The 23,488-nt window shown below is 43.1% G+C and overlaps 1 protein-coding gene across 7 annotated transcripts in view; it reads right to left on the bottom strand.

Moving 5' to 3' along the window:
• TPD52 (tumor protein D52) overlaps positions 1-23,488 on the bottom strand; it is a 184,967-nt gene that overhangs the window by 134,611 nt on the left and 26,868 nt on the right. For 2 of the 7 annotated variants that reach the window (XM_037892390.2, XM_043539439.1), the window contains exons 2-4: positions 10,101-10,216; positions 7,237-7,385; positions 6,163-6,264 (exon numbers count right to left, since the gene is read on the bottom strand). In XM_037892390.2, the coding sequence (XP_037748318.1) occupies positions 6,163-6,264; positions 7,237-7,385; positions 10,101-10,216 (367 nt within the window). Of the gene's footprint in view, positions 1-5,092; positions 5,120-6,162; positions 6,265-7,236; positions 7,386-10,100; positions 10,217-17,337; positions 17,904-23,488 lie in introns of those variants that run through there. The other 5 variants (XM_043539437.1, XM_043539438.1, XM_037892393.2 and 2 more) reach the window with 5 other exon arrangements.

Below are 23,488 nucleotides of genomic sequence, written 5' to 3'. Positions count from 1 at the left end.
ATTCCTCCACCCCCCAAACATCGAGCGCTACACTACTGTAGATGTGTAGTCTGTACTAGTTGAGTACCATTCCAGCTTCGGTCGAGCAGTTTTGCTGGACATGCATCTTCTCCAACCATACCTGGAATGCTTAATCTTGAATCAGTACTTTCATATGAGAGTTCTTATCCCTGGCAGTAGCTAGTCATCTCATTTTGATGGCAACTCAGTCTCCCCTAAATTAGTGCCTGAATGATAAGAGTCACTTTGGTACGAATGAAGAGGTTCCAGAATAGATTTAGAATGTAAGGATTTCTGGACTTGTTTAGACACCAAAGAGGTAAAAAGCTTTAAGATAAGCCAGGACACATTGCTAACTGAACATGTGACTGAAGATGGGGTAGTAGTGCCATATACTGCAAGTCAAACTCAGTATCAGCTACTAGTTTGCTGAGGTTTAGTTTGTGCTCCAATCATGTTTATTTATTGTTTCATCTTGTGTACATCTGCCGCCCATGTCCCTGTAGGAGGTCCAGCTTCTAATAATTAGATTTGTAGAGTCTGTTTTATCCCCTGCCTTCAGGATGAGACACTTCTATATTGAGTCCCATTATGTGATATATTGGCACAGATCCCAAATTTGCTGGATGCCAAGTTTCTGCTCAATACATTTTCTAATGCACTCAATAGTTACATTTTTCCAGCAGTGGTCAGCCACCTGTCTGACCCTGCAAGAGGCTCTCACCTCTAGAGATGGGAGTCTTATTTTTTAAAATTGAGTAGAAGGATGCCGACTCTTCCCTGGTACTTGAGTCTACAAACCCACCCACACATACGTACATACAGGAAAGTTAGAGTATAAAGGAGTGGCCCTCAAGGATAGTATTTGCATATTGTAGGATAAAGTCCAGACAACATATTTAAAATCAAGCATATTTTCGAATTAGTAGCAGTTAAGTTACTTTGGTTTTCAAGTTTGACTTACAAGTCCAATGTTACACTTAGCCAGGTCATAGCATACCTGGATACAGGATGTGATCCAAGAAAATATTCTCCGGGAGGACACTAAGAGGCCCTTCATCCTGTCTGCCACCACAACAAATTGCTGGTTTGACTTGCGGAACAGTTTTGTTCGTTCAACATAAAAAGCCAAAGCCCACTAAATATCCAGGGAGTGAAGTCTCTGCTCATGGTTGTTGGTATGGGGCTTCAGGAAAAAGACTAGAAGAAATATGTCTTTGTTGGTGTGGAAGTTGGAGACTACCTTCGGGAGGAACGCCATGTGGGGTCAAAGCTGCACTGTGTCCTTATAGAAGGTAGTATATGGGAGGGTCAGATAGGAGGGCCATGAGCTCAGACACCCTCTTGGCTGAAGCTATAGTGACTAGGATTAGGCCACTTTAGAAGTAGTTGAGCATGTCACTAATGATTCGAACGGAGGCCCTATCAGCCTTGAGAGTACCATTGTTAAAGTCCCAAGGCAGGGTAGGCCACTGGATTTCAGGATATAGCCGATCTATCCCTTTAAGAAACCACTACACCATAGGGTTAGTGAAAACGGAGAGGCCCAACTCTCCTGGGTGAAAAGCCAAGATGGCGACCAGGTGAACCTTTATCGACGAGAGTGACACGCTCTGCTGTTTCAACTTTAGTAGGTGGTCCAAGATAAAAGGGGACTGAAGATTGCGATAGAAGGACATGGCTCTGCGAACACCAAATAGATAATCTTTTCCACCTGGCTAAGTAGGTTTGTCGATGGTTTTCTGACGCCCATAAGAACTTCCGTAATGGGGTTTGACCATGCATGCTTGAGTGGATTCAACTACGCAGCTTCCAAGCAGTGAGGTGGAGAGATTCGAGATTGCAGTGTTGGAGCCAGCCGTGAGGTTGAGTAATGAGATCTGGAACTAGCGGCAGGGTGATTGGAGTCTCCACCGAGAGTTCCAGCCCTTGGTTTGGTGTACCAAAGCTGGCATGGTCAGGCTGGTGTTACCAGGGTGACAGAGGCCCCATTGCTCCGGATCTTGAGGAGGACCTTGTGAACAAGTGTGGTATGGGGGAGGGGGGGAAATGAAGAATGCGTAGAAGAGCTGGTCCTTCCATGGAAGAAGGAATGCATCTGCCAGTGAGCCCAGGCTGTGGCTCAGGAAGGAGCAGAATTACAGGCACTTCCTGTTGCTCCTTGGGGCAAACAAGTCAACGTTGGGAAGACCCCACCATTGGAAGATACTGTTTATTACATCCAGGTGAATGGGCCACTCATGGTTGTAAAGAGACCTGCTGAGATGATCTGCTAGCTCATTCTGAGATCCGGGGAGGTAGGAAGTTTTCAGAAGGATCCAGTGTTATGCAGAACTCCCAGAGCTTGCAGGCTTCCTCACACAGGGAAGAGGAGCACGCCCACCCTGTCTGTTGATACAATACATCACTGTTGTGTTGTCTGTCAGGACTGATATGCTTTTGCCCTCCAGATGAGGCCAGAAGATCTGACATAACAGACAAACCGCTCAGCTCTGGTGATGTGAAGCAACAGCTCCTCTGGAAAGCAGAGGCCTTGAGTTCTGTGCTCTGAGGTGGGATCCCCACCCCATTGCCGATGTGTCGGTGGCCAGACATAATGAGGGGTACGGTTTGGAGAATGCGACACCTGTATACACCGTGTGAGGGTCGAGCCACCACTGAAGTGACTAGAGAACCATTGGTGGAAGCATGACTGCCCTGTCTAGACTGTTTGCTCGGTCGATACACAGATGCCAGCCAAGCCTGGAGAGGTCTGAGTTTGAGCCTCGCATGCTGGACCACATATGTGCATGACAACATGGGTCCTAGGAGTTTCAGACAACTCCTTGCTGTGGCTGTAGGAAACTGCCCGAGGTCTTGTACATGTATGGCCTGAAAACAGGACTGAGGTAGACATGTTCTGACCTGCCTCGAGTCTAGTACCGCTCCCATGAACTCTATTCTCTGAATAGGGGTGAACATTGACTTTTGAGTATTTAGCGGGACGCCCAGTGAGTTGAAGGTGGATCTTATCAGGTTGACCTGCTGATCTGCTTGTGTCTTGGAATGTCCCTTCACCAACCAGTCATCGACATATGGGAATACCTGAACCAGTCTTTTCCACAGGAAAGTAGCCATGACTGACATGCATTTGAACACCCAAGGTGCCGATGACAGGCTGAACAGGAGCACTGTGAATTGGTAGTGAGAAGCCCCCCACTACAAACCTTAGGAAGTGCCTGTGGGGTGGGATTATGGAAATATGCATCTTTCAAAAAGTCGAGGGTATACCGATCTCCTGGATCCAGGGAAGGAATAATGGTGGCCGAGAGGCCATCTGAAACTTTAGCTGTTGATGTTGTGCAGGTCCAGGATGGGTCTGAGGCCCCCCTGTGCTTTCAGTATTCAGGAGTAAAGATCCCTTGCCCCTGAGCTCCAGCAGAACCTCCTCCACAGCTCCTGCCGATAGGAGGGTTTGTACCTCCTGCATAAGGAGTTGCTCATGAGAAGGGTCCCTGAAGAGGGATTTGGGATGGGGGTGGGAAAGAATTGGAGAGAATGTCCCATTTCTACCATGCAAAGGTCCCAACGGTCTGAGGTGATTTGGGACCAAGCCTATAAATGGGATAGACATGCCAAAAAAGGGGAAGGAAGGATCCAGTTGGCTGGTTGGTCATCCTCAGGTGCATCTTCAGAAGGCCTGCCTAGGGCCTGGCAGTTTGGACGAACCAGATCCCTGGTTGTTTGGAGACTGGGGTTGGCAATGGCGGTTCTGGTTTCTAGGCTGCCTTCAACTGTGGTCCTGTCTGGGCTGGCCTTGGTATGGAAGCGCCACCCAGAGCCTGCGCCCCTGAACCCCCTTCCCCACCCACCAAACCCCTTAGTCCCAGCCCAGAGCACCCTCCTGCACCCCAAACCCCTCATCCCCAGCCCCACCCCAGAACACACACCCCCACCTGGAGCCCCCTCCTGCACCCTCATTTCTGGCCCTACCCTGGAGCCCGCACTCCCCAGTCAGAGCCCTCACCCCCTCCCCCTCCCATATCCCAGTGGGAATTTCATGAGCATTCATGGCCCGCCATACAATTTCCATACACAGATGTGGCTCTCGGGCCAAAAAGTTTGCCCAACCCTGCTCTAGCAGGTAGCCACGGGGCACTGGTAGGGATAAAACATTGAAGACAGGAGTATTATTTTACAAAACACCTGAATCAAATTCAGAATATTTGTGCCATAGGTCTCTTATACACTGTTAAGATACTTGAATTACTATATATTTAGAAGTACTAGTTTCTCGTGCATGTTACCCCTTTTTAATACACAACCCTTTACATGGTATTGTGTGAATACTGTTTATGCAGATACATTGTCAATTCCATCAATATTTATTGCCCCTTATACACTACATTTAGTCAGACCAAGATGATCCACCAAAGTCTGTATACTAACATTAAATTTAGTAGCTTGCCTTGGCTTTTCAGTTGCTTATAAATCTGAGTCTTATTTGCAAGTTAATATTAAGCTTGCCTAGGATTCCAAAAATAGTAAATACAAAAAGGGTGAGAAATAGTGTAGCTGGGTAGATTACAGACATCAGTATGCATCAATTACTTTGAAATGTATTTAGCCTCAAGTACTGTGACACCAGTGTAATTACTGAACAGCTACTGTGATGAGAGACACTGAAAGGACAACTACTACTCTACCAACGCACTGCTGAACAAACATACATGGTACAAACAGGGGACCAGAACTTTTAATCAGACATTAGAGGAAGGAATTCTGCATGCCATTGACCTCAAAGGCTTTTCACGTCTCCTTATAATATGCTTCCACAACTGTTCCCCCTCCCTCCTCTCAACAGCTTCCTTTCTTTTACTTTTTTAAAAGTATTACAGTTTTACTGTATATCTGGATTTCATGTTCATTTAGAAACTGCCCAAAATGATGTAATCCAACCCCTGCCATTAAAAAGACTGGGTTATTTTTATTCTGTGTGGTTACTATAAGGGAACTAACCGTTTCCTAGATAAACCAATTTTAAAAAATGATGTGGAACAGTCTAACCAACTATGTGCTGAAGTTGTATTAACAATTCTAAAGCCCACCTTACCTAAAGGAATGTGAAAATGCCTGCAATCTGCAGGATGCCAGAGTAAGCATTAAAAAAGAAAGGAAGTTCTGATAAATCTGTTGTAAAATTAATCTCATGTAGCTACTTCTCAAGCACTCATTTTATAGAAGCAAGAGGTAAATGGCAGCACTTGAAATGCAGGGCTGACTTTATTACACTGTTTTTCAATGCAATTAAATTCTTAAGTGGATTGAATTTTTAATAGGCCAATTAACAGGCAAATAATTTGGTCCACTAATGCAAGACAAGCTACAGGAAGACACAGGCAAGATATACAGGAATTTCGCAAATTCCTGTAGTGAAAGCAGTGCAATTGTATGGATTGTATTAGCCTTCAGATGTTAATGGACTCAGGAAAAAACAATCTTTCATGCTGGTCAAAACAGAGGGTAGTTTTAAATTGTCTTTGGTATTCGTGTGCATGAAAGATGCAACAGAATGGATGTGCAGTTTTGGCACAAGACGGCAACAGCTTCAGTTTGGCAGTTACCAGCTTTTAACCTGGCACATTGGCAACAGTTCACAAAAAGGTAATAAAATCAGGCTCTCGGAATGAAGTTACGAATAGCTTATAAAAACATGAAACATGACTTAAGGAGAGCAAACAAAACACCAAAAGCTATCCATACAAAATGGATTTTGATGCAAAGGTTTTAGACTGTCATGAGAGAATGTAATGTGCTTCCATAGGCTGAGATGGCCAAAAAAACCCAGGAGCAATGACACCACAGGAGTACTGATGAAAATACTTACTGTGTAATATCCTACAAGAGACTCAAGTGAGTGACATTAGAAGTAAAATATTTTAATAGTAAACTATTTTGCACACAGAAACGTCTTATATGACTAGAATTGCATATAATGATTTTAGGAGTGCATTCCACAAGCAGCCGTTCTCTCACCCAGATCAAGTCAGCAGCAGATGCTCTGCAGGTTCTTGGTATACTACTCTGTGCCTTTACTCACTGATCAGAAGTGTAAGTGAAATTAATAATGTGCCATCCCCACCAACACACACTGAACTTCAGTAAAAGATTAATGAAACATACTTCACATCTTCCAGCTTCTTTGTGATGACTGAACCAACTGATGAAAAAGCAGCAGAAGCCTTCTGCCCAGCCTGAGACAGGGTTTCTGATGTCTTCTTATATCTATATTCAAACAGCCAGAGGTAAATTGGATTCCATTAGTAAGTCTACTGACAGTCGCAAGTTGTGCAACATTTTGATACCAAAAAAAAAAAAAAATCTAAAAAACCCACATGAACATTAAGTCTTTGAATCAAGACAGATATCCAAAATATGCCCCAATCACAAGAATCTGAAATTCTGCAGGTGGTCAGACTAGATAATAGTCCCTTTAGCCTTAACACTTAATTCACTGTCATCACTCAAGTTTCAGTGCAGGCTCACCTAGAAATCAATTTGCTTTTTATACATGAAGCAAAGCAACATGCTCTGCGGCCACTGGAGAAGTGATTTAAGCTGCAGGCTGAAACCAAGATTGCTGAATTTTGTGTGGTTCTAGTGAAAAACTGCTTGAAGAAGTGATTAAGTAAGAGTAAAGGCTTTCTGCTGAATCTCAATATTATGAGACTTTTCAGTATAAACTTTTTACTTCATACATACAGTTATTGCAGATTTTTCAGATATCCACTAGTTGAGTGACATTAAAAACAACAATCTTTGGAATTTTTTTTGGATAAAATCCCAGGTTCAAGTGCCCATTGTGATATTGTACATTTCTTTTCCTACATAAAGGGAAAGATTTAATAGTCTGCCAATTAAAGGGGGAAGGGTATTGCATTTGATTTGCACCATCTTGGTGGTGCAATGTGCTGGCAAGACAGAATTGCTTTTTTTGTTTATGCGGAATAGGAATCATGGCACTGTAAAGACAGGGTTGATAGAAGCCTCTTTGGGGCAGGAACTTAGCTAGATTTTAATGAAGCTTAGTTTTACCTTAAACTTGATACCCTCAAGAAGGCTGCTACTGTTTTTTCAGACATTTGTAAGTAAAGAAAGTTTGACTAGTAAATGTGTTACGAAGTTTAACAACAGAGGAACAGTTTTCACTTAACCAACACAGATTCATGACACACTGAACCAGTGACAGGAACATACGCTGAAGTAGAAGTCACATCTTGCCAGCCTTTGGTAATGTTCTGCCTCAGTTCCTGCAGTGAATTGATTCCTAGTTTTCTCTTGATCTCTGCTAGATGCTTCTCCTTGGCAGCTAGTACCTGTGAGAGTGTCTGGATTTCCTCTTCTACCTAGGGCAGTATACAGTTCAAGGAGGAAGATCAGTTAGCAAGTTATGGAACCAGTTAGCAATACTTCATTTAGGAAGTTATTAACTGAAGAACATTTAGCATAATGAAGTAATTTACAATGGATGCCATGTTTTAACATTTCATCTAGGTATTTTAGAAAGGGATTGATGCAAAAGTGTCTTTTTATAAATAAGGACTGCAGACATTAGGAAGAGCCTAATGAAAAAGGGGGGGAGGGGGTCCTTATCTCCTCCAGTTATTTCAGCATTTCTGGAGGACTAGATGATTTAGGAGATTAATAGGCTATAGGGCCTCATTTATCTACTCATCCAGATTGGTAAACCATTATTTACTATTAGACAGTTTTTAGCCAGTTTGGAGCTCAAGGATTGACTTAAGGGAATTACCACACACTTTCACGTCTTGACAGTCCTTTCATGTCAGGATTGACGCATAGTTACAGGAACTAGTGAAGCCTGCACTGTACCTGTTCTGTGCATAAGATTTGAGCTCTTGTAAAAAAAAAAAAAAAAAAAAAAAAAAAAAAAAAAAAATGCAGAGTACCTGCCCTGGAGACTAAAGGTTCTCAAGAAGAATAGACTGACAGTATTATGTTTCTTAAAAACAGAATGCCAAGGTTTGATTGTCCAGCATGAAGCACCCTATGGAGGCCCTATCTTCAGAGGAGAGGTGCTCAACCAATCTGCTTATATATGAACACCACTCCTGAACAGGCCAGCAGAAGCTAGAGAAGTGACTAGCTGGGGAATGCCAGCTTTACTCATCAACTCTAGGATACCTAAAACAAGCATTTAGGCCAAGATGTTCAAACTTAAGGGTCTGAAGTTAAACTATATGGAGGCTCTAGCAGTCTTTACTCCTGAGGGCATTCTGCATCTAAAATTTTAAAATTCTGCAAGTTTTATTTGTCAATAAATAAATGTGGAGGCTCCAGCATGGCAGTGGGGAGCACAGGCCACTGGCAGCACAAAGGTGGGAGATCACCCTGCAGCCTCCCCACCCCTGGGACACGGACTCAGCGGTGAGGCTGCACCTGACCTAGACACCACACAAGGCCTGGGCCTGCCCCAGAAACAGCCTGGGGCCCTCTCCCTCTGTGCCAGGTGCATCAGGTGTGAGGCAAGCAGGCTCAGCCAGGCAGGATCCAAGTGTGGAGGGGCTCAGTGTGGGGGGGATCCAGGTGTTAAAGGACTCTGTGGAACAATCTGGGTGCAGGCAGCTCAGTAGGGGGTCTAGGTGTGGGGGGATCTGGATGCACAGAGGCTCGTGGGGGGGGGGGGGGGGGGCTTCCACATGCAATTGACTCTGTATGGGCTTCCAGGTGAAGGTGGTTGGAGTTCAGCGGAGGGATCTCTGTGTGGAGGTCTCAGCAGGGCACTGGGTGCTGGGGGAGTGGAGCTTGGTGGTGTGGGGGTCTGGGTGATGGGGGGCTCAGGGTGATGGGGGGCTCAGGGTGGGGGTCTGGGTGCAGGGAGCTCAGTGGGGAGTGGTCTGGGTGCAGGTTGTCTGGGTGCAGGGGGCTCCAGATGCAGGGGTTGAGGTTCAGTAGGGTGGGGTTCAGGTATGGAGTGCTAGGTGGGTTCTGGGTGTACAAGGTGAGGGTTGGCAGGGGTGTCTGGGTATGGAAGGTCTGGATGCATGGGGGATCAGCTCCCCATATAGTGATTCCTCTTCCCTGCACCTGAGAAATGATGGGGGCAGGAAGCAGGGGAGGATACTGAGCTTCCTGCAGCTGGGGGAGGTTTCTGGGGGTGGATCTAACAGCTCCAGCCACTCCTTGAAGGGGAAGAGGAAGTCCCATCCTCTTCTGCCTCCAGCCCAACCAGGACAAGCAGCTCATCCCAGCTCAGGATAAGAGCCACTGACAGGCGTGTCCAGCCCCGCAGTGATTTACCTCTCTGCCAGCTGTTCCAGGTGCCTGAAACAATGTACTTGTGCTGCTAGGGAGTGGTGTGTGACTGCTCTTGCAGCTTCCCTGTCAGAAAGTCATTTTTCTGCAGAGAAGCAAAGAAATCTGCAGGGGACATTAAGTCTGCACATACACCGTGGCACAGAATTCTCTCAGGAGTAAAGCCTTATTTGAGCAGCCTGATTTTTTTCAGGTTACACTGAAGCTAGAAGGTGCTCAAGCAGCTTTAGAAGTAAAAGGCTTTAGGAAACTAGTTCATTTTGGCTCATTTATAAAGGTCTGTTTAAAAAAGGTTTACTGAATGTTCACTGCTGATATGAATTGAGGACAGATTAGTTTCCTTGTTAACCATTAGCAATAAGATGTGCACATCGATAACACTCCAAAAAATAAAAACATGAACAGGGTGGGATGTTTCACTAGTGGATGCTGAAGTTGAAGTACTTCAAGTGAAGGGAAGTGGACAAGCTGTTCAAGCCTGGGAACCTAAAAACAGACTTAAAGCTATATTTAGGCATCGACTGAAACTGATTAGTTATGTAATGCTGAGCATTTGTAGCTTTAGCTGACTTTAGTGAGATTTGTGAGTACCAGCTTTGAAGAAAAATCAAGGTAGATTAAATGCCTGAAGTTGGGGACCCAAAGTTTACCACTTTGGTCAGTGCTCTCCAGACTTCTATTTTGACAGCCACTTTAGAGAAGGATCTTATTCAATTTTTGAACTTGCTGGTTTCTGAAAGATTTCATTCAGAGTGAGAGCCACTTGCATACAGATTGTTCTTTACCTTAGCAAGTTCTTTTCTCAGTTCTTCCTGTTCTTCTTCAGAAAGATTTTCTGTCATATTAACAGTAGCAGCAGCATCCTCTCCTACCTCAGGTACTGTGTCTGAGCTCAGCAAACCTGGGAGAGAAAGATTAGTAGAGAACTCTGTGGTAAGAAAAGATGGTACATGTATTGCAGTCTCCAAGGAGACTGCAAGATTTGTTTTGTGACAAACACTAAAGTGCCAGAGTTTGTGTACTAAGGAGTACTGAAATCCTTAAGGCAATTGTTTTGGCACTTATATAAGGGCCTCCTAGTTTGACATCAGCATTGAAATCAGTTTCCTTAGTTTGGAAAGCCGTTTCTTATACATGTAGGATGGATAGGAAAAAAAGAAAGCAGACATTCTTGAATCTCCATTGCCAGTCCCCTGCTGTAGCTGGGGGAAAGTACTGCCTGTCATCCTTTAACATCCAGTCCAAGTTCCCAAAGAAAATACAGGTAGCACCTAGCACTAAGGTGGGATCAGAACAGCCATATTCTCTGTCCTTTGGCCTTCGTAACTGGGGGTTGGGAAAGAAGCCTGGTGCCTTGTTAAATAGACACCAGGTCTACAGCTTTTTGAATACATCTCCTCTGCAGGCCAATGAGGAATTTTATACTTAGCTGCTAAGTTGGCCATTCAAAACTAAGTAAGATGGATTCTATTCTCATTAAAAAGGAGTACTTGTGGCACCTTAGAGACTAACCAATTTATTTGAGCATAAGCTTTCGTAAGCTACAGCTCACCTCATCGGATGCATACTGTGGCAAATACAGAAGATGTTTTTATACACACAAACTATGAAAAAAATGGGTGTTTACTACAAAAGGTTCTCTCTCCCCCCCACCCCACTCTCCTGCTGGTAATAGCTTATGTAAAGTGATCACTCTCCTTACAATGTGTATGATAATCAAGGTGGGCCATTTCCAGCACAAATCCAGGTTTTCTCCCCACCCTCCCCAACTGATCCTAAGGAGAGTGATCACTTTAGATAAGATTTTACCAGCAGGAGAGTGGGGTGGGGGGGAGAGAAAACCTTTTGTAGTAATAAACACCCATTTTTTCATAGTTTGTGTGTATAAAAACATCTTCTGTATTTTCCCCACAGTATGCATCCGATGAAGTGAGCTGTAGCTCACGAAAGCTTATGCTCAAATAAATTGGTTAGTCTAAGGTGCCACAAGTACTCCTTTTCTTTTTGCGAATACAGTCTAACACTGCTGTTACTCTGAAATCTATTCTCATTGTAAGTCATTAGAACTCTAGACAGTTCTACCAGTACAACCTCACAGCTTTCAGTGAGATTGCCAATTGTAACTCTAAACATTTATCCTGAAGAACCTTGTTTACTGATGTGCAAGGAGAGCCATCTTGTCCAGAGCTCATGGTTGAATCTGCTGTTCTGATTGTCTTGAGAAACCAATTGAGTGTATTTGATATGGAAATTGAAAGAGTCAGCAAGACAAGCTCTGGGCCTCATTTTTCAGACCAAAACAGGTTTTAAGTACTGGCATGTACTGTGATCTCCACTAAATGTATGCTTCATAGCAGTAGTCTGATTAACAGGTTTTTGGCTTCAACCTTGGTGGACACAGTACTAAAGTGTAAAGCTAATAGATTCCAACCTTAATACTTTCTGATCTACCAGCAATTTGTTCAGTGTTACTGCTCATTAGGCAAGTAATTCTTGCTAAACCGTTTATTCTCACTTCTTAATTTGTATTACCAGAGACTCAGGAAACCCTGATCATGGAGCAGGACTCCCTGAGTTAGGAGCTGTGTAAATAAAACAGTCCCTACACCAGCGAGCTTGCAATGCAAGCACAATAGTACGTGGACAGCAAATAAGGATATTACATCAGAAGAGAATTGGCTTTCTATTTGGAAAACAACAACAAAAAACCCTGCTAAACCTGGAGCATACATCACAAGAAAATAAATAAAGGACATGCCTTACACCTCAAAGGGTCAAAGACAGACCCTTCTGTGATAAGCCAGTGCACCTAATCTATTTTCTAGGAAACAGATCCCCGTGTTTTCATCCATACAACTGTTGAGGCACTTTCCAGAAACAAACCTGAAATACCTACTCTTACTATAGTGCCAAAAGGTAACACCACCATTTTTACAGCCTCCCCAAAAAGTATGTTAACTACTTGCTCTTGAGCCAAGATTGCCTGAAAACCTTATTCCTGAAGGGATACAAGCAACTGAGTAATGTTTGGAACAGCTTGCTGGATCCAAAGTTTTTTGTAGTATTCTTTTCTCCAAAGGAGAACTGGGGCACATATAAAATATGTTGCCATTTTATGGCTGTAAGGAATTTCTGTACTTAATGCTTTCAGACACCCTATTGAGGGCCAGGAGTGGATACAGGGTCACAGCCAAGATAGCTTGCAGAATCCTAACAGACTTGTCCGGCTTTCATGTGTTAAAATTTAATACAATTAATACTAAATGACACTCAGCTGGAAATAGAGTAGCTCGTCCTATACTTCAGTAATTAACTGACTACTTCAGAACAAGTAGGGGGGAAGGAATAGCTCAGTGGTTTGAGCTTTGGCCTGCTAAACCCAGGGTTGTGAGTTCAATCCTTGAGGGGGCCATTTAGGGATATGGGGATTGGTCCTGCTTTGAGCCAAGGGGTTGGACTAGACCTCCTGAGGTCCCTTCCAACCCTGATATTCTATGATTCTAAGTGCAAAAATAAGTGGAAAGATATGAAACAAAAAATAAAACCAAGTAGAGACTGATTTGAGAATTTAGAGCTGGAACACCAGTATATTACAAGTAGGGCTGTCAAGCAATTAAAAAAAATTAATCACACTGTTAAATAGAATGCCATTTATTTAAATATTTGTGGATGTTTTCTATGTTTTCAAATATATTGATTTCAATTACAACAGAATACAAAGTGTACAGTGCTCAATTTTACAAACATTTGGACTGTAAAACAAACTTCAATTCACCTCATTGAAGTACTGTAGTGCAATCTCTTTACATTTGTAAGTTCAACTTTCATGATAAAAAAATAACTGCATTTAATATAAAACTTTAGAGCCTACAAGTCCACTCAGTCGTACTTCTTGTTCAGCTACTCACCTCAGACAAACAAGCATTCAGTGTTGGAGGATGGGGGGTAGTAAGTAATGATGTGTACAGGAGAAGAATCTGTGAGGGCAGGGGGTGACAACGGGAGGGAGCAAGCAATAACTTGTGCAGGAGGAGGGTGAGGAAGATGTCTTGCGGCTGCTTCTGGAAGGGTGGTTTTTGGTATTGGGCTAGCTCAGTAAAAGGAGGCGAGCCCTTGTTTGCAAGGAAGAGTGATTTTACCTCAGGGACTCATCATACCGCAGGGGAGGAGAGGCTGGTGCAGGGAGGCTGAGCTCGCCAGGCCCATGTCCTCTACAGTGTACCCCCAGAGCAAGCGGCTGGCTAGGGGCAATGGGGCACGACGCAGGGGAGTTGGTCCTGGAAGTGAGGGGCCGGCCGGGAACAATAGGGAACGGGCTGGCTAGGGTGATGCTATGTCCTGTTTTGGCCAGGACTGGACCCTTTTTCAGCTCTGTCCTGGCTGTCCTTACTTTTTGCCAAAACTGGGCATTTGTCCCAGCTGCAAGGCAGAGCACAGTGTGGTGGCTGCTGCCTGGGGCTCAGCTGAAGGCAGCACTGCCCACCAGCAGGAAAGCGGAGAAATTTGCTGCTGGTGGCCACAGGCAGCACAGGGCTCAGCCCTGGGGCAGGGGAGGGGGGGGTGCAGTTCGGGGAACCCCCTAGTCATCCTGTTTTTACTTTAAGAAATATGGACACCTGCGGGGGGGGTGGGGGGGGGGAATTTGTTCAGGATCTCTACTTCTCTGCTGGAGCCAGGATGAAAACCCCATCTTTCTCTAGCCTCTTCTCTTCCTGCCCTCTGGTGACTGCTTGTGTTACTGCGCCTGACTGGACATAGGTTCTCCGTAGCAGCTGATGCTGCCCTCCCACCCAGAGGGTCTGCGATTAACGCACATTTAAAAAAAAAAAAATGAACGCACTAATTGTGCTGTGTGTTAATCACATGTGTTAATGGGGATTCATCGACCATCCTAATTACAAGCTGACTGGAACAGTCATCTGGCTTATCTATCCATAAACAGTTTATGTGAATTCAGTGCTAATGAAACATGCCAGATTGTCAGCAACATCTATATATTTGAGGAATAGGGTCAACATGAGCAGCACAATCCTCTTCACAGTACAGCATGCCTCAATCTTCAGCTCTAGACCACCCAGGTCAAAACTGTAGATAGGTTTCCATATGCATTTAGTCCTCAACCTCTGCACCACTTACCAGCAAAGGTGGATTTTGTGATGCCACATTTTCAGGAGACTGGAAATCGCTGCTACTCAGAGTCCTCTTTCCCTATACCTAGTGGGAGTTCGGTTAGTCCTGAAGCCAGGGTTATAAGCAGCCTTCATAGTAGATCTGAACTTCCCAAAAAGCTTAAAAACCTCATCCTGCCAGTAGCATGTGGAAAGCTCTCCATCTGAGGTGGGTAGACAATATTGATACATTGCTAGCAAGTGACTGACCGACTCAATTTCATGTCAAAACATAAGTAACAGTTGTTATCACCTAATAAGTTTAAAGGTGGTAAGAAGTCAGCTATCTAATCCCCTTATTTTGCAGAAGGGGAAAGATATTTTCTTTGTTTTATGAGTTCTCCTCCACTGTACATTTGGGATACTGTCAGCTCTTTAGGAGCTAAAGTCTGGACTGAATGGATTTAAGGAGCTACATTGTTTTCATTCTAAGATGCTTGCAAAATAGATAAACGCTAGGATGACTACTTTTTTCAGAAGTTTAACTAGTTTGATAGCCGCAAGTTGTGTGGGGTAATTTAGTTACCTTTACATAACTAAGGATGGCCAAAATTAATACATTGTCAATTTAGACCTACCTGGTGCTTTTTTCAAAAGAAGTCTTTCAGTGCATGTTAGCTGACTAATTAGCATGGGCAACCTCATGACTTTTGAGGGTTAATTCCAATGACAACATTCCAATTATTAACCCAGTACATGTTAGTCTGGCGAGCAGGAATGGCATCTTCATTTTAGCATCTCAGATTATCAAGTTTTTAAACCCATCTTCTGAGCTGATGTCTTCCTCATTTGAGATCTAAATGGTTTGCAAAATCAAGAGGGAAAGCACTTGGCTTTTAAAAGATGTAATTAGCACTTGCTACACAGTTTGAGAACTGCATCTCCTTAGGAACTTGAGAAATCTTGTTTACAGACTTCCCTGTTCTGCTACTACAAAATGAATTACTGTTAGAACCATACACACAAGATATTGATGGTCTCAGAAAAGTTACCTATTGACCTGAAGTTACTCATGTTCATTCTCTGCCCAAAAAATTAAGATTTAGGAGTAGTCAATATGATCTGAGCCACTAGTTCTGGGAACAGGAAATGTGGTCCTTGATTACTTGTTCTGTTCATCCCTCTGAAGCACCTGGCATTGGCCAATATCGGAAGACAGGATACTGGGCTAGATGGACCAGTATGTCCGTTTTTATGTTGAAAGGTTGTAGGTTTCCCAATCATTGTAAATTTGATATTTTCCATGAACTTTGCCCTCAGTGAACAGAAATAGGGATAAGTTAAGTCTGACTAGATGTGAAATACCATGATAGGCACAACAGTTTAAAGCCCATTAACGGGGGGGGGGGGGATGTTTCCATATACACTAAAGATTTTTCTTAATCTATCTGGCCTGCTAGTGATCGTAAGTTTACTCACAACTTCTTACAGGCTAACTGGAAGGGATTTTTGCTTTGTGATTGACAAAGGAGAGGCATGAAGTATCTAATTTACAGTCTGCCAAGTCAGTTTCCCCCTGATTTTGCTAGGGAACTCTTGGTCACGTTGAGGATGCATACCTTGAGTTCCCACATTGATTTAAGGTGAAGATGTTGGGCAGAGTTGTCCTTGTTCCATAGGAGTCACTGGTTTTCATTTTAATTTCAATCTGGGAAGAACTTCTCTGGCTCAACTTTCACTTGTACGTCATTTCACTAATTCTCTAGTCAATCTGGTGAGAAACTACCTCTTTTCTCCATACTAATACCTTAGGCCTCCTATCTACAGAGGACCAAGTTCCCAAACAGTCTCTTCCATCCCTGTAGTTTAGCTTTAAAACATGCTTCGTTCTGTCCTTGGGGTGAGGGAGGGGAAGGTACCATATTCTTTTGCATTTATTAACCATTTATCACTTTACGAGCAACTTCCTGTTCACACTGCATTCAGATCTGACCGGAGAACAAGAGCAATGTGTTCACTAGCATAAGGAAGGGTGGGTGGATGGGGCAGGAACAGAAGCAAGAAAATGAGCATAGGAGGGTGCCAGAGGTTGGCAGTTCTCCAACTGGGGAGTACTGTCACAAGTGTTCAAGACAAATTCAAAATGCCAGTCCATCCGTAATTATAAATGTTTAATTTTAGACCAAGGCGTCTTCTTTGGCACATGTGGCACTAAAAGCAGTATTCATCTGAACCAGACTCTGCTGGTTGTGTGCACAAGAAAGTTAGTTTGCAGTTTTTTGGGTTTTTTTTTGGGGGGGGGGGGGGAGGGGAAGAGGGGGACGAGAAATTATGTGGGAATTGTAATTTAAAGATTTTATGGACCTTTATTAAGTTGGGAAATACTTTGACACAGAACCAAAAGAGTTAATGTCCGATTTCCACCATTTTGGGGCACTGGCAATCTTAAACTGAAGTACATCTTAAGATTTTTTTTGATGCAAGATTCACATGAAACTAAGCAATTGTTTAGCTATGTTAAGTATCTCCATCCCGCAAAAAATTTCAGATCACTTATTTTTCCTCAGTCTACTTCAGACCCCAAACAGCTTGTTTACAGCAGGAAATCAATTTTAGTCAGTCCGTGAAGCATATGTAATGCAGGTCATTCCACAAGACAGCATTTTTTTGTATCCAGTAAGCCTCCCAAGTTGGGAACAGTGGACCAAATTATCCTCATTTATAACTGTAACCCTTTCTTTCAATGATGTTGCCAGAATAGGAATTTGGCAGAATTTGGCCCCCACAATGCCAGCCCTTAGATTTACCAGAATTTGATTGCTCTTGCTGTAGAGGTAATCATTTCTACATAGATTAAAGTAAACTAGTACACTCACCACTCTCCCCTGCAAAAAAGTATTAAGGAAAAAGTTACCAGAATTCTTCTGTACAGGTGATCCAGGTGGAGAGATGTTTATACTAGGTGACAGGTAGAGATAGTTTTTGTTAACGCCACTATTGAAATCAAAAGGAGATTTATAATCCTCATTTAGATCTGTATCCCTCCAATCCATCCCAGAAAGTTCAGAATGCATGTTCACTCCTTAATATAGATCAACATCCACGGAAGCATTCATTCTGATTTTCAGCGTTGTGCAGCCTCATTCACTTAGTAATCCCAACCATAGGATTTAGATGTTGTACTTTCCCACTCTGCACTTTATTTCCTTTGGACGACTTTAGACGTTCATGTGACTCAAGTGCAGTACACATTTAATAAACTACTTCTGAGCCATGTCGTAGTTGTGGCATAGCAGAAGGTTAAGTTTTTGTAAATCTATAACCTGGGCTGGGTTTTACGGACCGTTCCCTCGGTAAACAAACACTTGCAGCACACTGCATAGGCTTCTGGGATGTCTTCTGCAGAATTGCAGCCAGAATTTTCAATCATTTAAATAAAAAAAAAAAAAAAGTCAGCTGACTGCAGCTGTACCAGGATATCCTTAATCTTCTAGGACACAAAAGGATTACTAGCCATAATCTATTCTATATGCCATCTGTGTAGGACTTTTAATCACAGAAATAAGAAATTGTGCATGGCATCCTGTTATCTGTGCAACAACTGTTTGTAATTTGTGTGGCTAGCAAAAATAGAAAGTCAAACAAAAGCACTGATTCTATCTAGCAAGGTTACAATGCAGCACCCATCTCAGCAGTCTAATATACTTAAAGTGGTATTTGACACCTGAGAAGAGAGTTACCAATATATTCAAGATACTTCCAGATGAGACCCAGGGCAGGGGCCTGCAATGGACAAACTGATTACAGACAGTACAAAAAGTCTAAGTTTCACAAGCTACAAAGGAAATGTTATTCATCTACCGTAGTAACCCATGCACCCGGTGCTTTGGCTAAAGCCTATTTAGTGCTAGTCAGTATATTCCACAAAAATTAGAAGTTTTCTGGATTATTTCATATTGGGACAATGCCACTTTAGTGCAATATATTGCTCTACTCCCTTAGTTGCTTCACTACATGCTTTCAAGAGGCAGGCAGGCTGTTGGAAACAGCTGCACGACTTATGCAGTAGGGAGTCTAGGAATTTAAAACATTTATACTTATCAGAGGCAAAATTGGCATGAGTACAGATGTTCACTAGAACTTAGAAAATTAGAGCAAGTTAATATTTTGTGTATTGTTGTAGGTTAGGAATTGTATTCAACTCCATTGTGAGTTGAGTGGGAGGAAGAGAAGGAAGGTTACCACAGTTCCTCCAGGAACTTAAAGATGACCATCAGGGGGTGATTACAATCTGAATGCAACGAACAGCTCCAGAGAAGTGCCATTCCTGGAGTGATTGGCATATATATACACACAGGTTCAAACAGGTACTAAAAGCCCAAGAAAAAGAAAGCTTTTGAAATAAGAGACTGAATTCAAACAAAACAGACTTAATCTTCTTTCAGATCCAGCAAATGGATGTGACCTTTGGTCCGTGTCCCTCTCCCCAAAAATCCTTGCTAAAGGGTCGGAAGAATTTTAACCTGCCCTTCTGTCCTATGGGCCCTGGGATTTTTCTAGTACATTTTACCTGTTTCTGTTCTATTTCTGAAAATAGATTTTTGATTTAGTCAGAAAGAGCTGCATGGTTACTGTTAACTAATTTGTCATTATCTCCCGAGAAAGCAAACTGCAGGTGCTGGCCTTTAGGCAGATTGGCTTGCTCAGGTGATTAGTGAACTACAGGGGACTACAGCCCAAAACTCCCAATCTGAAGAGAGAAGGGATGTGGGTCCCTATCTATAGAGAGAAGGCTAGAGGCCCGAGACCTGACTGGGTATTCCTAGAACAGACCATGGAGGAGATCAAAGGAGCAGTTCCCTAGAAACTGATGTCTTGTCAAGTTATCCTATTTTCCCTTCTCCCTACCCATTCAAGAAAAAGGTCCTTGCAACTTACCTCACTCAGGTTTGGGTACCGAATCCTGATCAGGGCCCTTTGTAGAAAGGAACCATAACATAATGAGTGAGTCCAGGCTTGTTAGCTCAATCATCTCTGCTGACTGCAGACCACCTTTAAAGCATTTGACGCCAATTGGAAACCAGTGCAGACTGAGCATCAGAGTAATAAGCTCTCTGCAGGAAATTCTGCTGAAGTGAGCACTGCATAAGTTTCTGTACCTTCCAGGCTGTGCCCCATGTAGAAGCCATTGTGACCTAACCTCTGCATTAGAAAAACAGCTGAGGATCATGCCACAGAAGTTTCCACCTGGCTGAAAGGTAAAAGTTTTAGTTACAGCATCTACCCAAGAATCCAGGAACAGCTAAGAATTTTAACATTGCTAGATTTAATAAGCAGCAGATGCCCTGTCAAGCATGAGTGTCAATAAGTAACTTCCATTTTCTTTCCTATCATCCAGCCCCTGGAAATTACAAGCGTTGACCGACTTATCTTTGTTGAGTCTCAGACAGACATACTAATCGCACAAACTGGGTTAGGTGAAACAGAGACTATGGTAAGGTCTCAAGTTTTTGAGCAGCTGTCCCAACAGTTTGGTCTTTAAGACAGTACAGGAACAGACCTTGTTCACAAGCCATGATGCATTCAGATAACATTGTTTGTTTCCATCTACAACGCAAGACCAGACCACAATTTGTCTGTGTTGCTGGGGTACTACTGTATATTTTAAGTGTTCCAACGATGCAATCTCAGTTGAGATCGCAAAGGTGGAAGAGGCAGACTGAAGGATGGCCTTGAAACATTGAGAAAGATAGCTTTTGCCTATTACATTTCCCTTGATTTAGTCTAGGTGCCAAAGAAGTACATTGAGATGCATCAAGAGATGAAGGCTCCAATACCATGACAAGTTTTCAGTCATCCTCTTCTCAGATGTTCCTATTCTGACAGTGTTTTGCTGGTTTCCTTACAGCCAATAAGGAACTGCTTGACACATGTAAGAGCACCAGAAACCAAGATTTCCTCAATGTGATCACAGCTTCTCAGCCTCCTCCATTATATAGCTATGAGGAAGACTCCCATGTGAAGCAAGGGACCCTGTTATGAAATGACCTGCCAAAGAGTCATGCACTATATGCCTTTGAATGGCAAGATTGGTTTAGCCTGACCTCTGGCTGAAGCTAGTTTCCCCACTCTGATCACACCACCAGTGCTTAATTTGTGCCATGGCTGAGCCCCAGCACCTCTAGGCTTGGCAGTTCCTAGCCCGGGCACCTCTGTGCTTGCCAAGTCAGTTATGAAAGTTTTTTTTGTTTGGGGTTTTTTTTTTTTTTTTTTTTTTTTTTTTTTTTTAAGACTTGAGCCCCAGCACCTCTTTCATTACAAATTAAGCACTACACATCACCTCCCATAAGCTGTACCCTTTCCATCTTGCCTTAGCACTATCTGCAGGAGTTGAGGTGGTCACAGTTGATTCAGATTTGAGCTACTTTAGGCCAGTCCATAACAGCTGTTCCACACATTGGAGAATGCTTATGCTCTTGACAGCAAGTAAAAGAAACCACACAGACTGAAATTCCATTCTTGTAGTGGCAATATCAGTACAGCTACCTTCCCTAGCAGGAAGTTTGAACTACCTCATCTTCCTGTATCCCGTGAGGACAAGAGTCAAGTTTTGCCAGCTTAGAGCTCAACCCTTTTCGGATACCACCCTGCTACCTTTTCTGTTTCAGAAGTGTTGCTTGTTTAAGCACTACACCCACAAGTTTTAGGACTATTATTTAATTGCTTCTTTACAGGCTGACAAACTAGGAGCAAGCAGAAGCGATGAAAGGCAGGAGATGGGCATAGGTTTGAGAGAAATAAGGGCAGTAGTTTTCTAGACATACCTGCCCCAGAGACTCATACTGATAGGGCACGGCTTGCTATAATCAGCATTTCAGCTTCTATGAGGTGAACTGCTGTAGAAAACATTTCTACTCTAAAAATGTGAGATGTAGGAGGTCCATAGACTAAGCGCTCAGCCCTTGGTTTACACCATTTTAGATGCTATTTGTGCAAGGGCTGTCAAGAAGGTCAATTACTCAGGACTTAATGCACTTTAGCCAATTACAACCAAGTTTGCCTGAATGTGATGTAAAATGGCTCGGTCAGGCATTAGCATCAAGATTCTTATATGCTACAAGTAATTGGATTGCGATCAGTTAGTGTTCCAAGACTTCTCAGTTAGTACTTAGCATGAGGAACAAGGGCTAGTATTTCTCTACATGAATCACAAGTGCAGAGAGCTTTCTATGTGTAGAGAGAGCTGTTAACCAATGTTAAAAAACAGGACATGTATTTGATTAGAGTTGGGCACAGATGTATTTGTTCCTCAGATACCAACTGCTACCTAGTTTCAATTTCAGTGTGTAGGGCTAATACTAATTGGCAATGATCATGTGAAAAGTGTGCCATCTTATTAACTGCTTTCTCAAATGGGAAAGGCTAAGAAAGCATGTCTGCCTACATTTCAATAAGGCTGTCTGATCTACACTATCGCAGATTGCATTTATGAATGAATCAGCTGTATGCTTTTCATATAGTCCTAACACATATAATGGTTATTAATTCAGTCCATCTCCCCCTACCTTGTAGTAAGTGCATTTTTTTCAGGAAGCTTGATTAGAGAAACTGAGTTCCAGTTGTCCGTAGCCTTGATTTGAATTGTTTGCACAGCAAAAAGCACATAGTCAGTGGAGACAGCCTTAGAATCTGAAGCACACTTCAGCAATATCTATTTCTTTGGTCTTCCACACTAAAGTCAGAAAGTGAAAGAGTTGGGTAGGAACTCCATATTGCCCGAAGAGTGACTGGGATACTAGTGGTTTACCCTGTAACTAGGTAGACATTAAGTTCTATCATTAGAGCTTTGGAACAGGGTGCATTACTTGGACAGAGCCTGGTGCTGCGCAGGACATGTAATAGAAATTCCATGGACATTTCTTTCTTGAGGTCTTTTGGTGCCTTTAAGGCCACACTCCAGAATTAGCACTAAAAAAGCTAAGTCCCCTGCCAGCCGGCTATCACTTTCCTGGACTGAATGATCATTGTCCCATAACTTCGTAGGCCAGAACCATATTCCATTTATTTGAACTGGCAGGGTAGTGCTGTCATGCTAAAAGGGTTCTTACATGGCCATCACTTTGCCAATTTATGTTGCGATTAGCTTTAGACTGTGACCTGAACTGGGGGATTCCCTTACTAGGCCATTCTGAATTTAGTCAATACTTGCCCAACTAGTGCCTTTTAAACCTACACCCTTCAACAAAGTCAGTGTTCCCATACCCCTTAGATGCCTTACCCCAATAAAGCTGAAGTGGGGTATACACCATCTAAACCTTAAAGCCACTTACTACATAACCGTAGATAAGCAACCCAAGTGATAAACCTAAACTGATAAACCCTCAAAGATCAAAGACTAAGTCAGCTAATGCAGCTTTAAGGTTCTGGATCAGTTTAAAAAAAAAAAACAAAACACATTGCTAGAAAACAGGGTTTTCAGGTTGGGAAAAAGCAGTGCAACAGGGCAAGAAGATATGTAGTGCGTCCAGGTTTGGTTTTTAAAATGCTCCTGTTGCACTGCTGTTCCCCACCCTTCCCATTCCAACACACAGGATTCTAGTGGAGGAAGCCAGCAATTCAGCTCTTGAAATCACACTGTTAGAATCATAATGGATAACTGGAGTCTGTTCATTTAAGACCAAAGGAAGATATTACCAGAAGCCACTTTCCATTGTTGTCTAAGTTCCGCCCCCTCCCCCCCATAGTTTAAAAGACACTGAACACACACAACCACAAATCACAAAGGGACACAGCCTCTTTGCAAATAGAGCACCATCCAGGTCACTGGCTAGCTAGGTGCTTAAGGTGGTCCGATTTGATATGCCAAATGACTGGCATAACTGCAATCTTGTGCGCCAAAAGCATTGGTGACATGACACGTGATTGCGGGCTACATAGCAGCATTCTTTGGCACACGCACTTTGGAATTTGTTGGTCTTCCATATCAGGAAAGCCACCGAAATCAAGCCAGGGCTGATCAAAGCCAAACCAGCAATTGCCTCAGAAATCCTAACTTCTTATCTTTG

Source organism: Chelonia mydas, chromosome 2 (genome assembly GCF_015237465.2).
Source record: "Chelonia mydas isolate rCheMyd1 chromosome 2, rCheMyd1.pri.v2, whole genome shotgun sequence".
NCBI classification, from domain to species: Eukaryota; Metazoa; Chordata; order Testudines; family Cheloniidae; genus Chelonia; species Chelonia mydas.
This window is presented reverse-complemented; position numbering and strand designations above follow the sequence as displayed.